Consider the following 23,065-nt stretch of genomic DNA (forward strand, 5'->3'; position numbering starts at 1 on the left):
AGCATCCTCCCATTTGCCCCAAAACACTGAGCTGGAGCTCCAGAAACCATTGCCTTAATGACGATACTTTGCATACCAAAGATGTCGAAGTCCTAGAAGGTTTCAAGAATACCATTTGATATCATTTGATTTGGAGTTTCTTAGGTAATGCAGCAGCACTTAAGATCATGGACTGTGATGTCCGAACTGTATCCCAACCAAGGATGCCTGGCAGAGGGCCTGAGTGGAGACCAAAATCCAAGGCTACTTCCTCCTATAGGAAGCACCTTTTCCTAATTCACCTAAATCCATCCTGTGGACAAGTGGGGGTTGGCTGGTGTCAAAAGTCACCCTGACCCCTTCTCATTGGTTATTCCCTCTCTCAAAATCTCCGCAGGCTCCTCATCACACAGAATCAACTCCAGGTCCACATGGTAACACAGTCTGGTCCCTTTGACCTCTGCAACCTCAACTGTCTTACTTCCCTTGCTTGCATCTTTCCTGCCACAGAGGCTTTCTTACTGGCCCAGAAGATCCCCAGCACACTTGTGCTTCAGGGCCTTTGCACTGGCTATTCCTCTGCCATTTTCCCTCACTTCTTTCAGATGTCATTCAAATGCCATCTCCTCAGAGAGGCCTTCCCTGACTGTCTACCTTAAATTCCACCTCCTTTCCTCTCTATTCCTTTTCCTGCTTTTTTTTTTAAAAGCACTTACTGTTGGAATTTTGTATTTATTTATTTTTTGACTTCTCTCTAAAACAGGTTGAAAAACTAGTCTGAGGGCCGAATCACACTTGCTACCTATTTTTGTAAATAAAGTTTTATTGGTATACAGCTACTTTCACTCATTTACATATTGTCTTTGTTTTCACACTACAACTGTAGAGTTGAGTAGTTACAATAGAGACTGCATAGTCCACAAAGCCAAAAATATTTATTGCCTGGCCCTTTACAGAAAAAGCTTGCCAACCCTATAGAATGTAACCCTGTGAGGACAGGGAATTTATGTCTTTTGCTCACTTCTGTATCTCCAACACTCATATTGTCTAGCACTCAGTAGGCACTTGATAAATTTTATTAAAATGATTGAACATATGGATGAATGAGTATCCAAATGTATCTAGAAAATGATTTCCTTAATTCAACAGTTATTGAGCACCAATTTATGTCAGGCATTAGACTTCATGCAGAAGACACCACAATGATTAGAGACCAGGAAATTAAATGGTACTGTGAGGACTATCATGTTCTTCATGACACTTGTTATGGGAGCCATAGAGAGAAATACCCGACCAAGGCATCTAAAGACAGTGGTACCTAAAAATGAGTTCTCCAAGCTAAGAGAAGTGTGAAAGGCATTGCAGGCAGAGGGTAGAAATGTAATGGTCCAGAGATAGGCAGCCACAGTAGTCTGAGGGATCAATAGTATGTGTGATATATGACAGTTGTTTGAAGGGGGTTTGAACAATTTTTTTATGGGTTTGAATAATCACTCTCTTCGTCTTTCTGACTCTTATTCCCTTGGTTGCCATTTAAAATTTGGAGGAAAATAATGATCCTCTTCAAAAAGCCTACCATTTTCCTGCTGATGTTTTTGGCCCAACCCAAAACACACTAAATGTGTTTTTTGAAGAGATGTCTGGGATACATTATATCAAGATTTCTAACCTTGGGACTATTGACATTTGGACCAATAATAATTCTGTTGTTGTGGAAGTGTCCTGTGCATTGTAGGACATTTCATGGCATCCCTCGCCTCTACACACTCGACGCCAGTAGCATTCCCACAGTGTGACAATCAAAATTGTCTCCAGATATCACTAAATGTCCCCTGAGGGACAATATCACCCTCTGTTGGTAACCATTGCGTTAGATAGTGCCAGTAACACACACTAGACATCCTGAAGATGAAATGTATTAATAACCTACAAATGCTAGATGTAGGGGGATTTTGAAAGCCCAAGGCACTCAAGCCTCTGGAATAAAAACTGCCTTTTCTTTTTTGTCTCCAGATGATCACCCAACATGGTTGTGATAAGTAACTATAGAATTAGAAAGATAAACATTAGTTACTTCTTCACTTGGTTACCCAAGTGCCATTTTGTCTACAGATGCATCGGGTCTGTGCTATACTGAAACATGCCCAGTTAAATATGCACTAGGACAGTAGAACCCACCTACATCCATGCCACTCTGAACACACCGGATCTTGTCTGACCTCAGAAGCTAAGCAGGGTCAGGCCTGGTTAGCTTGGATGGGAGGACAATAGAACCCTACTCTGCAATTAAAAGGAATAAGCTATTGATAAATACAGCAACATGGATGAGCCTCAAAGGCATGATGCTGAGGGAAAGAAGACAGTTTCAAAAGGTTACATACTATCTTATTTCATTTATAGGACTTTCTGGAAAAGGCAAAACTATAGTGAGCACAGATTAGTGGTTACCAGGGGTTGCAGTGGGGAAAGTGTGTGACCACAAAGGGACAACATGGGAGGTTTTTTTTTTTTTTTTACTGTATGTTAATGAAAAAAAAATGAAAGAGTAGTTGCTGAAGAATATGATGGGCTTTTAATACTTAATACATGTCTCATTCTAACCACAATGGAGCATTTAAAGCCATATTTTTAAAAAAATGTGCCAGGTAACAAGGCCTTGACCACCAGTAATTGGAGTGTTCCAGGGGAGAGGGGCAAGTAGATATTCTGGAACCAAATGAAGGGCTTTAGCTTCCTTGCTTCAATTCCTCTTTCACTTTCCATAGAACAAGGTGATCTTCACTTCCCAATCCAGGGTTGCCAAATTTCACCCAAGAATTGCTTGAGCCTCCTTGGACAGAAGGGAGAAAATATTTCACAACGTGATGTATATTGGAGAAGGCTTACCAGCATCCTTTGAGGTGTATAACATTGTATCAGTATGACCCTATTGTGTAGTGATAAAAGAGAGCCTAAGAGAATGTGGGGCTCGCTTTCCAAGCCTCCAGGCAAAAGAAGGAACAGAGAGCATAATGAAATGAAAGTGACTTGATTCTAAGAGATCAATATCCTGTTTTATTATTCATATGAATAATGACACCAGATTCATATATATATGAAATAATCATCATTTCTGAGGAATTTTGTACTTACCTGAAATACTGCGTCTGTTCATTGATGATGATGATGGGGCCAGGGTATATATGGGAAGGTAGTGATGATGCTTATCTAGAACCTGCCCCATGAACATCCAGTTCAGGGTAAGGATATTCAGCATTCCTCTCTTTTGGGGGGACTGCAAGCGGTGGTTTACATACGTTTGAAAGGACTGTTCACAAGAAAATGTTACTCCTGTGCTTATGCAATAATAATAGTAAACCGCAGGATTATCACATCAGAAATGAAGGTGCTTGACTTCTCAGAGAGTGAAATGCATGGCAACAGTGAGAATCAGAAAGGGTCATCTGCCTGATACTCGTCCTGAAAGCAACACAAAGCACAAATGATGTCACAATCGCAAATACTATGCTTCTTTCTCTTTGTCCATCATCATCCATTTGCAAGCATGACTTCAGATGGACAATTGCAGTGTCTCTAAGTTGTTTCATAGGTAGCCTAGTACACCAGACATCCTCAGGAGCTGTTGATTCTTTTTGCCCTTGCTAAATATAAACTGTGAAAATGAAGTAAAAATGATGGCCCCTCTGTGTCTGTACTGTGGGGATAGGACAGGGTGGTAGAGGTAAGAAATACTTTGCAAAAGAACTGGCTCATGACTTCAGTCTTCTTGAAAGAAGAGCTTTGAACTTTTTTCATTTTATATCTTTTAACTTATTTGATCGTCACCACTACTCTCCCTCCCTCATGATGTAAGGAAAGACTACTTTCTGCCCATTTCAGAGAAGCTATAACCACGGCATATTTCTATTAAGTTTCCCAGAGGTTACATAGGGGGTTAACGGGAAAATAAGGTGTAAAACCTGTCTCCTGATTCTGGACCCCAGGGCTCCTTTTGCTAGACCATATTGTAAAGTGTCATCCAGCTTCACCAAACATAGACCAAAACCTAGGAGTTAAAGATGGTTACCCTCTGTAGGAATCAGTGAAAGTCCTCACTCCTATCTTTCCCCTGCCTGAAGGTAGTAATGCATTCATAGCTGAGAAAGTGCCTGATTCCTTTGAAGATGCATCTCAAGCTTCAAGCCTATAAGAAGGGTATTCCTACCCACAAAGTATTGATTACTTCCTTGGTTGAGCCCCGCTATACCTTAAATACAGTGCTATCTTTGTGCATGTAACTTTCACATGCCTTGGGGACTGGGTCTTGCTATTCTTGGATTCCTAGATCTTACTGCAGGGCCTGTTTCATAGTAGGCACGCGATGCTTGTGTGTGCTAAAAGAAAGGCATGGCATGAACTTTATTCTTTAGAAGTGCAAATCAAGGGTGAGTTGCACCTGGAAAAACCTTGCAAAAGTCATTTACCCTCTCAAAGCCTCAGTTTCTTCATCTGTAAAATGGGGATAATAAGAAAACAATAACCCTGAAGAGTTCTTGTATATAAAATGCTTGGCAAGGTGCCTGTTTCACAGCAAGTTCTCAGTAGGTGGTAGCTCTTTGTGGTAGCCAGCCTCCAAGATGGCCCCCAGTGACTTTCACCTCCTGGTATCCACAGCATCCTAGTATCCTAGTTCCTTTTCACACAGAATGGGGCTGACTATGCGACCAATACGACATTGGAGAATTGAAAGAGTGTGACTTATGAGACTAGGTCATAAAAATTATTGAGGCTTCCACCTTGTTCTCTCTTGGATTACCTGCCTTGGGGGAGCAAGACACCATATCACGAAGACACTTCAAGCAGCCCTATGGAGAAGTACATGTGAAGAACTGGGCTTCCTACCAACAGCCAGCATCAAGTCACCATCCATACGAACATGCCATCTTGGACACTGATCCTTCAGCCCCAGTCAAGCCTTCAGATGATGTAGCCCTGGTCAAGATCTTGACTGCAACCTCAAAAGAGACCTTGAGGCAGAACCCTCCAATTAAGCAGCTCCTGGATTCCTGACCTACAGAAATTGTGTGGAATTAATGCTCATTGTAGGTTTAAGCTCATAAGTTTTGGGGTACTTTTTTACAGAGCAATCAGTAAACAATATACTATCATTGTAAATGGTTGTGTGAGTATCAATAAATAGATATGCGCCACACAGTCAATCCTGGTTCTTGACCAGCCTCAGTTCACAAGAGCTAATGGGTAAGGAGAGCTGGTTTTAACCAAATTAAGACTTGTCCTTCCCCCAAACTGAAGAGGTAATAAGATAGACATTCTCAGCAACTGACCTGAGGGAAGTGAGAAGGTCCCCCTTGGTGCTATTTGCCACATTAGCAAACATTTGGAGAATATCACTGGACACTGAATCAGATATTCTAATGTTATTTAGTTGTGTTAGGCATGTAGTCATCTCTCTAAATAGTGGGGTATTTCTGACCCCAAGAGCTAATCTTGGACTCTACTTTCTCTCCCTGCCCCCAACCCTGTAGCTAGCATACAACCCAGACCAGTCCCTTACTTGTGTTCACCTTCCCAAGCCTTTTATACCATAAAACTTTGATGAAATTGGCTATGACTTTAAAGGAGCCAACATTTCACTGAATATTGAGAAACCCTCGTTTTTTCAGGCTACGCAGGCCTTGGCAATATTTAAAGCTTGGATGATGGGCATAAAGATATCTGGCTCTGAGCTTTCACATGGTTGAGTTACTGTAACTCTAAACTCCCAAGTCCTTCCCTTCCCCGGTGATCCCTGGTATCTTCCTCGAGGATTTGCCAGTGCTGTTAGACTGTTCCATTTCTCAATAAATGCTTTCATTCTTTACTGCTATCACCAGTTCTCCTGTAGTCCCTGCTCTGCTCAGTTTTTCTCTAAACTAGGTTTGTACCCTGGCCCCCATCCCAAGCAAAAACAAAAAAAAACAGAAAACAAAACTTTTCCAGGTAATTTTGAATTCTCTGACCCTTAAGTGACCATAGACTTTGAAGGCCCCTTGAGGCAGCCTCTATGCAGGAATTTACTAGGTCCCTGGGCAGGAAGACAAGCTCTCTGTTGTACTCAAAAGCATTCCTTGACTATGAAGAATGCATGTCTTAAGATGGGGAATATGAGCTATGGCCCTCCTTCACCTCAGAGAGTTCTTTGCCTACTTGGGAGTCCCTCTTCCTGCCAAGAGTTTGGCACAGACACAATCTCCTCTCTTTGTTCAAGAATCCCCAAGTTCCTACTGTTTTCCAGGGAGCTTAAACACCTATTATCAACAGATCTACTGTGGCCAGTCTACCCTGGATCCTGGAATTCCTAGAGATGCAAATCATAGATATGACCATCACAACTCTCTTGGGTTAGAACTAGATACCAACAGAACTGTGCACGAAGCTTGTCTAGACCAACTCCATTATGTTGAATAGATCCTATTTTTTACAATTCCTACCTAAAACCCTTCTAACCCTTACATTCACCCAATCTATCTGGGATGGGATCAAGAGGAGAATATGGTGATCCTAGCCTCCAGACCACCTGAAGGAGTTGGTTTAAGGATCATCCAGCACCTGGCCTTCTTCCGTGTCTGACAGCAAAGCCCCATGACTTGATGGCCAACACCTACTTTGACATCCAGAGAGTCCCCTGAAAATGCAGCTTTTTTAGGTATCCACGGGTCTTGTATTGTCTGAAACATCGAATGGCCTATGCTTTAAGCACCAGAGAATGCATGAGTTGAGTTCAGCACTCGGCAGAGAAGACACTGGGTGAAGAGTGTGTCCTTGGAGTTGTTAAATAGAATTTAAAAATTTTAACAACTCACCTCTGTTTCAATACTGACTGTTACTATGACAGGACAAAAATTCTCTGTCCCTAAACTTAAGGAAAAATTATTCAGTGTTGGCTCCTAGCATACTGCATTACGCATCGAGGGTGGCCAATTGAGGTTTTTGATTTGGTTTCATTAATATTTCATTGAGTGGGAGGAATCACCAGTTTAACTTTTGCACAAAGGACTTCTTCCTCTGTTTTGTCAAGGTTGTAAGTTTGTTTTATGACCTGAGCTATTTCAGGGAAGAGAGGCTCCAAGTTTAGTCTGGGGCAAAAGGAAAAGGCAGGTCAACCTGTCACCATTTTTATCCACTGGGTTTCCACCTATATTATTACAGGACCCCTCAGGGTCTAGGGGTTAAACTCCCTCTTCTTCAGTCTTCTCAGCAGTAAAACTGACAAACTCACCTCCAGATTTGTTACTTAATCTCTAGGGACAGAAAGACTTGTTTCAGTGCCAACATTATGTAGTTGGCATGCCCTAACTTTATAAATAGCCTCAATAGCTGCAAAATGCAGGGAAGAAAAAATAAAATTTACCCATTTTCAGTCTTCCCAAGACAAATCCATGAGTAGCTTAGCCAGATTGCCTGCAACTTCTTGTAAACAATTTCATGGTAATTTTAGTATAGAAAAGAAAAAGGAGAAATAGAAGGTAAAGTCCTAGGAACTTCTCCTTTATCTCAATCGTCCATCTCTTCTCACACTTGGAGTGACAGGAACAGAGAACAAGGATGGAAATGGTATGATTGATACATATACAAAATCTCACCAGCGGTTAAGACTTTCAGGGGAAATTTAGACCACAGCCTCAGCTTCCCAGTGCTCACTACCCTTTGGAGTAGTTCTGTTTTTAAAAATAATTTAAAAATGCAACACTTGGAAGCTTCGGATTGGATACATTATGAGAGATGAACAGCATTTCTCTCCATCAAAGGTGATGCTTTCTTTATAGGAGAGCTCAGTTCCCAGAGGACTGACGGTTGCAAGCTTGTGATTATCACAGAGAAGACGAGGAGGTAGAGGACCTGAAAGGGGTCCCTGCTTGAGACGATGAGGCCAGCTGTGAGACATAGCCCAAGATTACAGGGGCTCACCATAGCTATGCATGCCTAAATCACCTCGAGTCTTTTCCTATTCCAATCCTTCTGACACCTGTCTCCAGACTAATCCTTCTAATCTAAACAGCTGCCTTGGTCACGTCATGCTTCACCGTTAGTGACTCCCCAAGGCCCCCAAAAATGTCAGTTACACCCTAGGCTGGCCTTTATATTGTGCAAGAATCTGGCTGCCTCTGACATTTAATCTCCCTCTGTCTCCTACAGGAATCTGCCACTCCTGTCAAGAGTCTCTGCATCACTTCCTATTTGCCTGCCTCTATACCTTTACCTGTGATCATCTCTATCCTCCTCACCAAGAATAGCCTCCTCTTCCCGCCCCTTCTAAACACCCAACTTCAAGGTCTGATACAAAGAGATTCCAAAGATTTAGAATTAGGTAGATCTGGGTTAAATTCTAGCCCTACTACCGGCTTGCTGTGTGTCATTGGGCAAGTGTCTGATCTCTGAATCTCTGCTTCCTCAACTACAAAATGGGAATGTTCACACCAGGTTCATGGTAGATGCTCAGTAAGGATTAATTTCTTTTTTCTGCATATCTACCCAACTCCAGGCACCCTCCTGAGGTCCTAATTCCTATCAAGTGGGCCATAAAATATGGTTGACATATGAGAATAAGCTTTGGGTGCAGTAAGTTATCATCAAGAAATGGGCCAGGTCAGGAATGTAAAAATCCCAAGACACTGTCAGGACAAAGCTCAGAGGCCACGGCGCATGGGTTCATTTTCTGGCAAAGACACATGGAAATTTCAGTTACAAGGGAGTGGAACCCAATACAAGTACTCGGAAAAGAGCCAACCAGCACATAGTTGGGGAATTATAGTATTGACAGAACTTACTGTTGGATAGCTGAAAGAATTACTGAATAACACATTTTTATAATTCCCCCCGAATTGACAAACGGCGCCAATTAACATTCATTTCCATGATACTTGAATCTTAATTAAAAAGAAGAAAAAAGCAGAAGCATTAGACTCCTCAGCCCCTTTGAAAGAAATTGACCCACTAGCCGACCCTGAATTTGGCAGGCAATGTCGAATGATGGAACCCTTCTTTTTGCACAAACCATTGGCACTGGGATGGGCAACCTGACCAACGGGCAGCCAATCCCATAATCTGGAGGGTAACTGTGACTTATGTTCTAGTGCAGCAAGATGAGCTAAGCCAATCAGATTCCCTATCTTTCAAGAACTGCAACCAGGAAACACAGAAAGAATGAGCCTATATCAACAAGAGTAGAAATGGTGAGGATGCTCAGAGCGTCAGGGACATGGTAAGCAAAAGCCACGAGCGAGCCAGAGTTAAGAAAGTTCAGAAACGCTGATAAGCAGAATCAGCCAATTTAGTAGAGAGAGGAGAACTGAGCACAAGCACAAGCAGAAGCAAGAAGCCATAAGAAAGGGATGGAGAGAGCAGTGGGTCCCTGGAGCTGACCAGTTCCTCAGTATTTGGAGTTGTCTCAGTTCCTACAATAAAACCCCCATCTCAAGCTAGCTTACATCGGTATTCCTTATAAACAAAAGAACCTAACTTAAACAGTAGAAAAGCAGGGAAATATTTTACTACTTGAAGAAAATAAATACACCTACTCTGAATATACTCTGAATATCCTATTCCATAAGGAAATAGGACCAGTGAGAATTGTTTATTTTCAATAAGACAAAGTGAAGGGTTAGACTACCTTAAGGGACAGAAAATAACGTTTTCTTGGAGCACTGGCAGCAGAGAGTCTCTTATCACTTCGCTTCTGGGGAAACCACCACATTCTGACGCTGAAAAATGTTCCCACCTGCTCTGAGGACTGGGACCATCCCTGGTGCAGGATGCCAGGGTGATATGGAAGAGAGAGCCATCTTTGGCAATGAGAAAGCATGTCCTCTGTGCCGTGTGATTGGTGACCCTGAGCGAGTCACTTCATCTCTCTGAGTCTCAGTTTCTTCCCTTGTGACATACGATCACTAAAGTGACTTCTGGAATTAATAATATATGAATCTTCTAAGTAAAGTTCTTCCTCCAGTTAGATAAGAAAAAGAGACAGCCTAGAAGAAAAAGAAAGACTCTGGAACAGGAATCAGGAAACCTGACTGCTACTCCCTTGCTGGGCAAGCTCAGGCAGCACACGTGACCCTTCTGGGTCTCACCCATAAAACAAGAGAGCTGGTTTATGCATTATCAAAAGGGCATTTTTCACTCCAAATTCCACGATTATACGATCTCTAAACATCTCAGATCTATGACTCCAGTGCCTCCTTACGTTTGTATTTAAAATTCCTCACCTTGTTTTTCTTTCTTATCCCTCATGACCCGGAAAGCAGCCTTAGGAACACAGTTCTTAGGAACACTTGCTATTTCGGTTTGTCCAGCTACAGACTAAGTATAAAGAATGTTGGGGGTGGGGGGAATCTGGTGTTTTTCAGTCCAAAGCGAGTTGGAACAGACATGTGAACTAATTTGGATTCCTAGTGGCACAAATTCTCCTGGTTGCTGATGAAGAACTGTGAAGTCTAAATAGGAAGACAGACCATATTCAAGAGGAAAGATGTGTCTCCTTCCCAGAAAATCATAAATCCATAAATAGGAAATGAAAGTGTGGAGCCCAAGGCATTCCATGAGGCCTTTTTAAACTTCTTCTTTCAAAGATTCAATTGGTAGAAATTAAGAATTTTGGGGTCCACAGATCAAGGAGGTACAAGTCCAAAGGAAAAGGTCAGAAACAAATATAGCTAGTTATAAAAGAAATTAAATGCCCTGAAATTTTAATAAAAACTGAAAGGCCCGAATGACTCCAAGATACTGAAGGTCACTGACTTTCACTGTTTCACCAAATGATGTTTCACCTAAATGATGTTTCACCAAATGATGTTTCACCTAAATGATGGCACAAACTCTACAGTAACGTCTTCATTGGTCTGGAGATGCAGTTGACCTAAAACGTTCAGTTACAAAAGGTGTGAACTGGTAATTCATGGAATAAATACCTACAGGCAAGAAAGATATGAAAATGTATTCAACCCCAATAGTAATTAAACTAAAATTTTAAATGCGTTTTTTGGTTTTGTTTTGTTTTTTTGTCTTTTGCCCATCAGATTGGCAACAAATGTAAGGGTGTAAGGAAATAAGTCAATCTTGTACACAGTAGGTAATGCAAAATTTTAACTGTGCATCGCCATTGACCTAGCAATATCAATCTTGGAAATTATGCCATCAGAAATTCTTCTATGGATATGGATAGCAATGTGCATTTGCTCTTAATAGCAAAAATCAGAAACTACTCACATCCATAGTGGATTGGTTCAACAAATTGTGTACATCCAAATAATAGAGTGCTATGTAACTTTTTTTAAGGCGATGAACTATATCTAAATGTACTGATGTGGGGAGATCGCTACGTAAAAAAGACAAGTTTTGGAAGAGAAACCATAGTTTGATCCAATATCTTTAAAAGGTGCACAAATGCGTACCTGTACCTGGGCATGAGCACGTCCACACAGGGTTCTCAAAGGCCCCTGCCTGTTACCACCTTTACCACTTGCCGTGTTCACCTCACATGCCTTCTTCTAGCGCATACAGAGTCTCCAGCATCTCCACCGGGTCCGACATTTTCTTAAGAACACATGCTCTCTCAGCCCCAGTCCCCCGCTCAATGCCTGGCTCATTCCTAACCTTAATCCTATCTTAGTGCAGGAATCTGGAAGAATGTATACCAAACTGTTAACATGGTTATCTCTGAGGCTGAGATGACAGGGTATTTTTCCCTTTCTGTATCATACTTTCCAGTACCATTTGAATTTCTAATAATGATAATAATTTTTTATTATTTTGTAATCAAGAAGAAGCCACTGTAAATATAAAGCATAAAACTGAAAAACGAAGTGATCAGATTTTACCTCCCTTACAACAATTGCTACACTCAGTCTCCTATAAATTCCTCCAGGTCCAGTCAGGTATCACCCATCTGTGGACTAAAAATCTCCAAGAAACTTCCCAAGAGAATCTAGGATAGAGCGAGTGAGACTGAGAGGAAAAGGAAGAGATGATTTGCCAATGATTTAAGAAGATGGTGTTTACTTCCAAATTTCAAGTTAGGAGATGAAGTATTTGCAGTCCTATGGCATGAAAGTTGAAGCTTTGGTTCATTGTCCAACCTTTCAGAGAACTTAAATAGAGAAATAATTTCAGTAGGAACCTCAATGTATTGTTTTAATTTAGTTTATATTATCAAGCCCCCCAAGCCAAAAGTTTTTCAAATACCCTTTCGTTAATTGTACAATAAAAGAAACAGAGCTCCATCACTTAATCGATCTCATACAGATCGAAGATGTATAGTGTATTTGAGAAACCCTAAGTGTCAGAGCAGGTGGGGTGTAATCTGACTTCTACAGTAATATGTGATGCTCATGTTAGTGCATCCCTCTCCAAACATAGGAAATTCATCTTGGATTTCTTTCCCTCCAGCCTATGTTGACCTCCCTTCCCTCCCTCCAATGAGTCCCCAGGCCCTGTTGATTCTTGTCCCTAGATGCCTCACAAATCCATCCGTTGCTACTGCTCCGCTTCGGGTCAGCACTCTCCCTCACCTGGACCACAGCCTCGTGTCTGGTCTTCTTAGTTCAAGCATTCTATTCTCCACACTACAGCTACATTAATCTTTTACAGTGCAAAATGTGACCTTGTCTTCTCTCTGCTTTAATCCCTTTGGTACTTCCCCGGTGCTCACAATACAAAGTCCAAATTCTGAGTCAAGGTGAGGCTTAAGGCAGCTTTTATACTAAGACTGTCTTGGTTAAAACAGTGATTCTCAACCCTAAGGTTTACCAAAAAAAAAAAAAAAATTAATGCTAATGCTTTTTGAAAATTCATCCCAGGAGATTCTACACTATGTGGCCAGATGCCTATACTTAGGGGGACACTGGTGAGAGATAAGGAATAAGGAAAGTCAGAGGTCCAAGTGTGGGCGCAACCTGGAGTTTGGCATTAACCTAGTTGGCTTCCTAGCCTAGTTAAGCCACTGTTCTCAGGATCTGCACCAAAAAAAGACTCATTTCATCTCATCCTCTGGGCCAGGAGGAAGGTTCTGGTCACATGCTCCAGCAAGGGGCCCTTTCAAAAAGCAGTGCAAATATTGAATCTCTCCTGTTGTCAGTTTATAAAAAGTGAATATTTAATAAGCAGCAGTGTGGCCATTTTAATTTGGAATTTAATCTGTTTTCAAAATCCAAGAGCAAGCAAAGGCAAGACCAAGTCGTGTAAATACTGAGTCTCTATCACTTCTTTCAGCCCTTGTTCCCATGCACGGTGGGTCAGAGACAGGATCAGGAAGTAACGCTCCATAGACTCCCTTTATCCCAGAGTTTCTCATTGAGCTCCTTATCTCTTTGCCTTCATGCAGGAGTGAAAAATGATTTCAAACAGTGCGTATCTACTGAATGTTTGAAAAAGAACTTGAAGAGAGAGTCTCTCTTAGGTAACTATGAATTCTAATTTCTAAGTCTTATTACAAGTGCACTTTGTATCTACATTTATACCGTGGATCTCCTTTTGTTATTATTACTCTTCAAACTAGATGGGCCTGGGGTTGAATATCAACTTTCAGAGCAACTAGTTATATGATTCTGGTCAAATTACTTAACCTCCCCATACCTGTTCTCTGGTTATTCTTTTTATTTAAAATAAGTATGTAGGATCTGGCAAAAACAAGTCAGGTGCCCAGTGAATGTTAGTTCCCCTCAATTTCCCCTCTCCCCACCACCCATCACACACCATAGCATTCATTACCTCCAGATGGCATTTGTGCAGTTAATAATCTCCTTTTGGTCTAGAACTGGAATTCATTTTCTTACGTTATGCACTCTGTAATAATGTCAGTTCAAAGGAAATGTTTGATCCCTGTGTGGTCCAGTGGGGTATCCTCAAAGAGAGCTGCTGGGTGGCTGTCAAGGAGATTTTATTTTTTTCTTTGTTTCTTTGTTTCTTTGTTTCTTTCTTTCTTTCTTTCTTTCTTTCTTTCTTTCTTTCTTTCTTTTTTTAGAGAGAGAGCATGTGTGAGTGGTGTTGGGAGGGGGAGGGGGCAGAGGGAGAAGGAGTCAGGGAATCTTAAGCAGGCTCCTTACCCAGGGTGAAGCCTGACATGGAGCTCAGTCTCATGACCCTGAGATCATGACCTGAGCCAAAATCAAGAGTTGGAACTTAAGAGACTGAGCCACCTGGGCACTCAAGGGGACTTTCAAAGTGGCATTTATCCCATGGAAATTCATGGGGTCCCAAGGCCTCATCGTCAGCCTTCCAGACACAGAACCTGATTTGTCCTATACTGATGGAGGGTCTTCTTGTCTGGGACTCTGTGCCAACTGAAGTCACAGAGATTGAAACATACAAACCAGAATGCTGATTCTTGAACTTACAGTGAAAAATATTCCACTGGTGGTATGGTGATGCCAGTGGAGGAGGAGGAGGAGGGACAGTTTATTAGAGGTACAAAACAAGAGAAATTGTCTCCACAATGTCAATTTTTAGGAGGTGCTAAAATCTTCCTCCCTCCCTCTCTCCGAACTAGAGCGTGCTAAGGTGGCCACATCCAGTTTCTCATGTTCTAGATTCCATTTTCTTTGGTTTTTTTTTTTTTTTTTAGGTTTATTTAGTTAGTTAGTTGAGAGAGAGAACACAGAGGGAGAGAGAGAAGCAGGCTCCCCGCTGAGCAGAGAGCCTGAGGCGGGGCTCGACCCCAGGACCTCAAGATCATGACCTGAGCCCAAGGCAGTTGACCAACTGATGAGCCACCTGGGCGCCTCTAGATTCCATTTTCTATATTCTAGTCTATGCTGTTCGGTTCATGCATCTTTCTCCAACTGTTCGGTTCATGCAACTTTCTCCAACTACAATAACGTTCCAGTCCTGTCACCTTGAGTTCTCCTGGGCTGAAATCCTGGGTGCCCTCAGCACGTTCAAGTCACACAATTAGATTCTATGGTCTACTTCTCACTACATGGGAATGCTTTTTCCTCTGGCTGATATTTCCTTCTTTCTGAGGGGAGATCATTTATTATAATGGCCTGGACTTCCTTTTACAATCCCCACCCTTTCCCTCACACTGTAGTGGTTTCTCTACTTGGGTAATTTGGGGAAAAATGAGTATACAAGGTCAGCTCCTTTTTTCTTTTTGGTAGTAGACCTGTTCACAGAGAATGGGACTTCTCCTGTGCTCCACCCATCATGCTTACACGTGAAAGGTCTAGCACTACTCAAGGTGGGAAAGTCTACCTCATTCTGGGGCTCAGAATGAGGGAGCCTCTCCCACAGAGAAAAGCCTTGTTCCCTGATCTAGGTTTCTCACTGAAAAAGGTGACTATTTTAACCCCCATCTATCTTTCTTATTTTATTTCTCAATTGTTTCAAAAGTTGAGCAGGGGATAAGTAATGCAATTTATTAGGCCCTATCAAACATCCTGTGGCTGTTAGATGTTCACCCAAGCCACTTCCACTTCTTGCAGCACTAGGCTGATCAACTCTCCTAGTTGGTCTGAGATATGGAACTTCAGGTGCTAAAACTGGGACAGTCCCAGGCAAACCAGAGTGAAGGTTTACCCTACTGGGTGCACAGGAAGATTGGGTTTCCCAGTCTCTTCTGCATTTGGTTGAAACCATGGAATGTGGGTGGCATTGAGTCCCTGTCATAGTTTCCCCGACCCTCCATTCCCTTTCCTTCTTACCTGCATGCCTGAAAGTAAAAGACTCCAAGATGGTGGGGCCATTCAATGAAAGAAACCAGGGTCCCTGAATTGTTGCTTGGAGGAAGGCCTCACCATCCATATCAGATGTGATGGGAACAATAAATAAAGCTTTCACTGTGTTAAGTGGCTGAGATTTGGGGATTATTTGTTTCAGCAGGGAGCCTATACAAACTAAAGAGCCCTCCATCATCTGTTGGAAAGCTGAGTGTCCATTTCAGAGGAAAGCCTGATTTTCTTGTGGCTGAGTCCTATAATACCACATTATCTTTTCATGGGTGGCATTTTGGAAGTTCAAAGATCAGATGATCTGTGTATCTGTGTTCCACGTTCAGACCTAGTCCTTGCGTAGCTGCATAATCTTGGACCAATCACTTGGCTTTCTGAGCCTTATTCTTCCCATATTTTAAATTAAGGGGAGAGATTATGTCAGTGGTTTATAAATATCTTTAGGTCATGATCCCATGAAAGTCCGATGAAGGCTGTGTTCCCTCTGGAAAAATACACATACATCAGATCTTTGTAAACTATCAGGAGGCTCCTATAGCCACCCAAGAGTCGTCTTTTCAATCTCCCTATGTATGTTCTGCTCTGAGCTAGAATCTGTTGCTTTCAAAGCTTAACTAATTAATTAAAAAATTTATCAAGGTCAGAGTTTGTGCCAGTCGCTGTCCTGAGTTTTGGGGTTAAAATGGGGAACAGAATGGACATAGTCCATCCTTCATGAAATTCACATTCTAATCTTATTATCAGGTCTTATTTTTGCATTCCTGGGAAGACCCTGAATAGTATCTGACCACAGCACATTTTTTATGATGGAAAAGTTCTGAGCCTTTGAATCAGGAAGATCTGGGAGGAACCCTAGCTCTGCCACTCACAGGCTATGTGTTAATAGACAAGCCAATTAACTGCTGTGAGCCTCAGTTGTGTTACACGTTAAATTGTTGTGTAGTTAAAGTACCTAATGGGTTAATGATGAGGATTAAATAAAATATGAATATAAATATAAATATGAATATGAATAAAATAAATGAATAGAGAACTTAGAAGTAGTGAGCACTTAAAACATGTAAGTAGGCACTCATTAATGTAATAAATGTAAAATATAATAACCTATGTGCTACCTTTCCCCCCTTAAACTTAAGCTTCTTGAAGGGAGGGACCATGACTCTTCTTCCTAAGGTCATAGTAGAAGCTCAATAAATGTGTGTCAATTCAACTGATTAGTTACATGATACAGTAGATTCTTATCATAATTCGCCTTTTGTCAGTAGCAACAATCATGGCTCTTTAGTTTCAAAACTATGGAATTATGTAACTAATATAAAGTATGTCTTGCAATAGCTTTATGCTTAATTTTCTATATTTTGAATCTGGGTTCTCATAAAATAACAATGATTCCTATGTGCGACTTTGACTAAATCTTTACAAATACGCAAATAATTTTATTGTTGAAAACTAAAGAAATTGTTTTATACTTTTATTTGTGTGAATACATACAAAAAATCACACTGATTATAAACATGAATGGAAAGAGACATCAATACAGAAACTTTAAAGAGAAGGTTAAAGTATTTTCCTTATTATTTTTGAATACAGATGTGCCAATGATCTTGGCACGCCCATTGTTTCAAATAAAGTGAGGTCACTGTGAAAAGATTTGGTTTGGGAGAGCTGAGTCATACTTCTGTATCCTGTCCTATCAAACTGCTCCCTGGTCTTTACCCTATTAGAAAAATTGGCAATTGCACCCCTCAAACTGATGGAAATTGAACCTAAGCAACACCTCTGTCTCAAAGTTGGCCATTTCCTATTTCCTACTTCCCTGATGTTGACCTAAACTCTTTACTTACAGATTTCAACAGGAAAAGAGTTAACAGATTTAGACAACTATTGACAAATTGTCCAAGGAAATAAAGTTGACAATGTTAACAAAAACGTTAACGCAGTTTTTGCTAATGATGACTCACACTGATGATATGGTAGGAATTCATAATCTGGACTTCCATTTAAAAAAAAATCCAATGGCAGTTGTTAAAGATGGCAAGGCTGACTTTATTTAGGACCATCATGATAGATGTGGGGACCACTTTGATGGAATTTTGAGGTGGGGGAGAGAGATTGGATTCAACTTTGAATGCAGCCTGCGCACATGGCAATTTATAGCTAAAGAATAGGGTGGGAGTCAGTGCCTGGAAGATAACTTAAAGGGAACATCAGGGATCAGGGGTGTTTGGCTAAACCAACCTAACAGCATTCTTACTGAAGACAGGCCAGGGTGATGGGACATTGCCTGGGAGATGGCTCATCACCAGATCATCAGATATTGAAGGTGGGAGGTTCTGATTTAACTGACTTGGCAAGGTTCTTGCTAAGACTGAATTTTTTTTTTTAAAGATTTTATTTATTTATTCGACACAGAGAGACAGCCAGTGAAAGAGGGAACACAAGCAAGGGGAGTGGGAGAGGAAGAAGCAGGGTTCCAGCGGAGGAGCCTAATGTGGGGCTTGATCCCAGAACGCTGGGATCACGCCCCGAGCTGAAGGCAGACGCTTAATGACTGAGCCACCCAGGCGCCCCAAGACTGGATTTTGCAAGGAAGTACACAGATGGGCCTAGAAGAAGGTTAATCAACCTGACCCAAGTTTGGTCAAGAAAAGAATCTTAGTCAGTTCCCCAGCCTCTTGGGGCTCTGGTGGGCCCCTGAACGAAACAGTCACAATGCGAGCTCTAATGGCCCATCCCCACATGGAGTTTTCAGTCACCTGGGAAGGGAGACAGTAAACAAGTAATTATAGAGTATAATAACTTTTAAAAGGGCACTAATAGGAAACTGTAAAGGAAAATAAGGAGGGGCCCCTTTGGTAAATCCATCAGGGGAGGCATTTTGAGGAGGCTTTGAGTAGAAGAAAGAGAAGGTGCTGGTCCAGGGAACAAGCAGAGGGATGAGCCCCCAGGCAGAGGAGACCAGTGTGGGCAGGGCTTTGGCACTGAGACAGGATGAGCCTGGTGTCGTTTCTGAAGCAAGGGAGAGCCTGCGTGCCTGGAGTGCAGGGAGGACAATGCGGAATGCTAAGGCGGAGAGGGAGCCAGGCCCAGACCATATTTTATTCGACATACAGTGGTAAGCCAGTGAAGGGTTTGTGAACCAGGTTGGGACTGGACCTGATTTGCATTTTATTTACTTATTTATTTTCCGATATAAATAGATGTTATAAGATGTCCCTCACAAATAAAAACACCAGGATCAGATGGTTTAACTGGCAGATTCTATCATTCTATTTTTTTTTATTCTTGGTTTTTATTTTTTAATTTTTTTAAAGTTTTTATTCAAATTCCAGTTACATACAATGTAATATGAGGTTCAGGTGTACAACATAACGATTCTACAATTCCATACATCACCCAGTGCTTTTCATGACAAGGGCGCTCCTTAAACCCCATCCCCTATTTCCCCCATGCCCCCTGCCCCCTCCCCTCTGGCAACCATTGGTGTGTTCTCTGTAGTTAAGAGTCTGTTTCTTGGTTTTCTCCTCTCTCTCTAATTCCCCCCCCCCCGCCTTTGCTTGTTTGTTTTGTTTCTTAAATTCCACATATGAGTGAGATCATATGGTATTTGTCCTTTTCTAACTGACTGATTTCACTGCATTTTAAAGTAGATTGCTTGGCATCTTATGAAGAGAACCAGTTGTTGCAGGGCCAGAATTGAAGCAGCGAGACCAGTTAGGAGGCATCGCAGCGGTGAGTGAGAGATGCGGCTTCTGTAAGGCTGTTGGAAGTAGGGCCCTGAAAATGCACAAATAAATAGACCTCATAGTTAAATACATGCTTTTTAAAAATAATGAGCATTGAGTATTTTATTTTATTTTTTTGAAGGTTTTACTTATTTGAGAGAGAGAGAGAAAAAGAGAGCAAGCACGAGCTGGTTGGGGGGGCGGGGAGAAGCAGACGGCCCGCTGAGCAGGGAGCCTGATGCAGGGCTGGATCCCGGGATTCTGGGATCATGACCAGAGCTGAAGGCAGATGTTTAACTGACTGAGCCACCCAGGTACGACAAGAATTAAGTATTTTAATTTTGATGCTGCCCCCAAGAAATGCACTAACATTATGGAAAAAATAATGCCCAATTTCCACATAAATGCATAGAATTAACCTGTAATTTTTATTTAATTCTTATTGAATTCTCATGCCTGGGCAGGAGACAACACCTACACCAGCCATAACCATCGGAGCTTAGACACAGTGGCTGATTCTTCTGCCAAGCAAACTCCTGTTCTCTGTGATTAGCAGAGGCTGAGTCATGCAGGCAACAGGCCTGTTTATATACAGTTGTCTTAAAATAGGCTGGACGGTAGAAGGAGGGGAAAAGGTGGAAATCGTATTCCCAAGTTGTTCTTACTAACTTCCTTTTGGGGGCATTGGGTGCAGGGGGATCTATTATCAAAGATGTGTCAGCTTATCCTGGGAGGCTGTAGTGAACGGATTCTGTGTGCACATGTGTGTATCTCACTACTTTAATAATATCACCATAGCTAACTATAAACAAAACAAGCTCACAGAAATTCTGCCAGTGAATAAGTTTTGAAAGAAATGCCTTCATTTGGTGACCTCAGTTCCTCCCCCTGCCATAGCAAACTTCATGTGCATCTAAATTGCCTGGCAGCAAATAAGGTTTGAAATAAATAACTTGGTAAACTCACTCTACAGAAGCTGCAGTCTAGAAGGCAGAATTTGGGCCTGTTCTCTGGGTGATGAATTTATCACATAAAACAGCATTCTTTGATGTGACCCTCGTAAGGGAAAGGGAGACCTAGTACTCTGCTTCACCTCGGCCTTTAACCCCATTTCCTCTCTTGAGGCTCCACGCTGGGGCTTGCTGGGTGGTTGAGATGTTGGAGGTGGGGAGAAGGGGGACTGCTACCCGACGCAGAACAAAAATCTGGGGTCAGCTCAGCTCTCATTTTTCCACAGGGCAAAGCGGTCAATTTGTTTGTTTGTTTACTTACTAACAAACAAATGTTTTGTGAGTGGGGAATGAAAGGAACATGATAAGATTAACAAGTAATATATAAACTACAGTTTATATATACTTATATATTAATAAATAAACTCTAAGGTAATTTATTTCACTAGATTTTAAACATAGCAATAAAGCTCTAGTCCATGATATAGAAGATGCTTCCCCCCCCCCAAATTATGCAAAATTCGTGTTAGTTGTTGAGGAAATTCTGGTAAAAATTTCAAACAATTTCAGAAGCATGGAAAAAAATCAGAATCCCCTTTCTCCCTTCCTATAGCCCCTCCTCCTCTCAAAGCAACCACTCTTACATGGAGTTCATATCCTTTCAGATTGTTTCTAATCGCACACAATTCATGTGTAATGGGTAACATAGTACTCACACATAGCATATAGCATAGACTTTTTTAAAGCAGGGATTCTACTACACATATTATTCTGTAAACTACTTTTTTACTCTCTAGACACTGTACTTAAAGAGCCACCTCATACTTTTTAATGAATGCATCATAGTTTTGCCAGCCTCCGATGGGTAAACATTTAGAAAGCTACTTTCAGGTAAGAAGTTTTCTATGTAATGGTAGGATTCTTTCTATGCTGTGGGACGATTTTTATCTAAATGCTTTGAAACCAACTATGGATATGAACTGAGAACCGTTTGAATTTACGGAAAACAGGCCCTCAGGCTTTACGGCACTCGTCCAAGGTTGGAGGGCACTGAGCCGTCTGCCTGCTTCTCCGCCTGGGGTCTTTCTTTTCGAGCCAGAGAAGCCACTGTCCCCTGGGGACTGGAAGGGTACCGAGAGGGGGAAGAAGCTTTCAGTGGAGAAAATAATACAAGGAAAGGAGGCAGGAAAGTGACACAACGGGCAAGGGAAGAAGGAAGGACAAAGGGAGTCGGTGACCTTGTCATGGGCCCTCGAAAAGAAGAAGGAGACCACAGGAGAGACTAAGCAACTGTGCGGAGATCCTTGGAGCCATTTTTTTCAAAGGATATTCTGTTGCCAAAATAAAATTTAAGGGAGAAGCCAGAAAGCATTCACATAGGAAGGACATTGTGAAATTTTGATTAAGTCCTGGCAGATGACTCAAAGAACATTGCTGTGACTCAGATTGGAATAAAAAAGCATGATGCAAGCCTTAGAAGGGGAATGTTTTCATGTAGTTATTTTGGGGCTCATGCATACCAATGAGGAAGGTTATAAAAACAATGTATATTGCCTCTAGGCAAAATTGCAGTGGAGGTGCCAACCTTGTCCGGGTCCCTGCTTCCTCATCCTCAGCTTTCTCCCACCTTGGATGGCATCCTCCACCCTCTAATACCCTGAGTCACCGTGGCAGCTCCCCAATTTCTATAGTGGGGGGGAGCTTAGGGGCAGCTATTTAAGAATGTTATAAAGGAAGACAAATAGCAAAGTTTCCAAAAGATGTTTTTATTCACATTCTACATTACATTAAGAGAAAGTTAATTAGTCATCTCAAACAATATTTCTCTTACTTTATATGAGGTGTTTTGGGGGATTGGAGAAAGTGAAATCCTGCGCAGGGCACATCCTTAATCCTAATACTGCTGGCCATGGTCTTCATGTTCTCTCTGCTTCCTTTTCTTCAAATCTTGCTCTGAGGATGGGTGAGGACGAGCTCGGATAAGGCACTTCTGGATTGTCAGCTCAGCTGCTGCGATGACTGGGCTCTCGCATGAGTCAGGGAACAAAACTTAACCCAAGGAATCCATCTATTTGGGATGCAATGTGAGTTGGTGGAGTGAGTATTCTGGAAGAGAAGTTGGTTCTCGCAGGCTCCTGATGTTTGTCTACCTCTCCGCCTGCTCCCGAGGCCAGGCCAAATGAGAGTCCAGGGATTTAGCTGATGCTTTTAGGATAGGAAGAAATTACACTATCATTGGTCAAATAAATAAAATATTGAGTAGATTCTTGAGTATGTTAAGATATATACATGAAGATATCTTCATTGTGAGTAAAATGTGCTATTTTAAATACACTGGGCCCTTTTCAGAGGATCAAGCCTGGTAAGGACATAGGAACTCTGGCTCTGCAAGGGCTGAAAATAAGGATTGCCCTCAGGGTGTTTATAAGAGGATGTTAAAATGGAGGTTTCAGCCTAGTTGTTGATATGCTAGGGAATTTCATTCTCTACTGCCTGTCCTAAGGGGAGGAGATGGACTAGACAGAGACTGTTTGTAGGAAACAGAAACTAGATATTTTATCAAAATGAGGTTCATTTCGAGGAATTTGGTGGATAGAAAGTTTTAGAAGGGCTGGAGGAGTAGACTTTAGGCTCGGCCTACAGAAATGACTTTTGGGACAGAACCCCTGCATGTGCCCCCAGGCAAGCTGCTATTCTGGCTGCTCTCCAG

The 23,065-nt window shown here is 41.7% G+C and overlaps 1 protein-coding gene across 5 annotated transcripts in view; it reads left to right on the plus strand.

Annotated features, from left to right (window-relative positions):
* PTCD2 (pentatricopeptide repeat domain 2) overlaps window positions 1-23,065 on the plus strand; it is a 233,511-nt gene that overhangs the window by 44,016 nt on the left and 166,430 nt on the right. For 4 of the 5 annotated variants that reach the window (XR_008957623.1, XR_008957624.1, XR_008957625.1 and 1 more), the window contains one exon: window positions 13,337-13,411. Coding sequence is in view for 1 of the 5 variants with exons in the window: in XM_057307442.1 (XP_057163425.1) it covers window positions 13,337-13,342 (6 nt within the window). In the remaining 4 variants the exon portion in view is untranslated. Of the gene's footprint in view, window positions 1-13,336; window positions 17,329-23,065 lie in introns of those variants that run through there. The other variant, XM_057307442.1, reaches the window with a different exon arrangement.

Source organism: Ursus arctos, unplaced genomic scaffold (assembly GCF_023065955.2).
Source record: "Ursus arctos isolate Adak ecotype North America unplaced genomic scaffold, UrsArc2.0 scaffold_5, whole genome shotgun sequence".
Lineage (NCBI taxonomy): Eukaryota > Metazoa > Chordata > Mammalia > Carnivora > Ursidae > Ursus > Ursus arctos.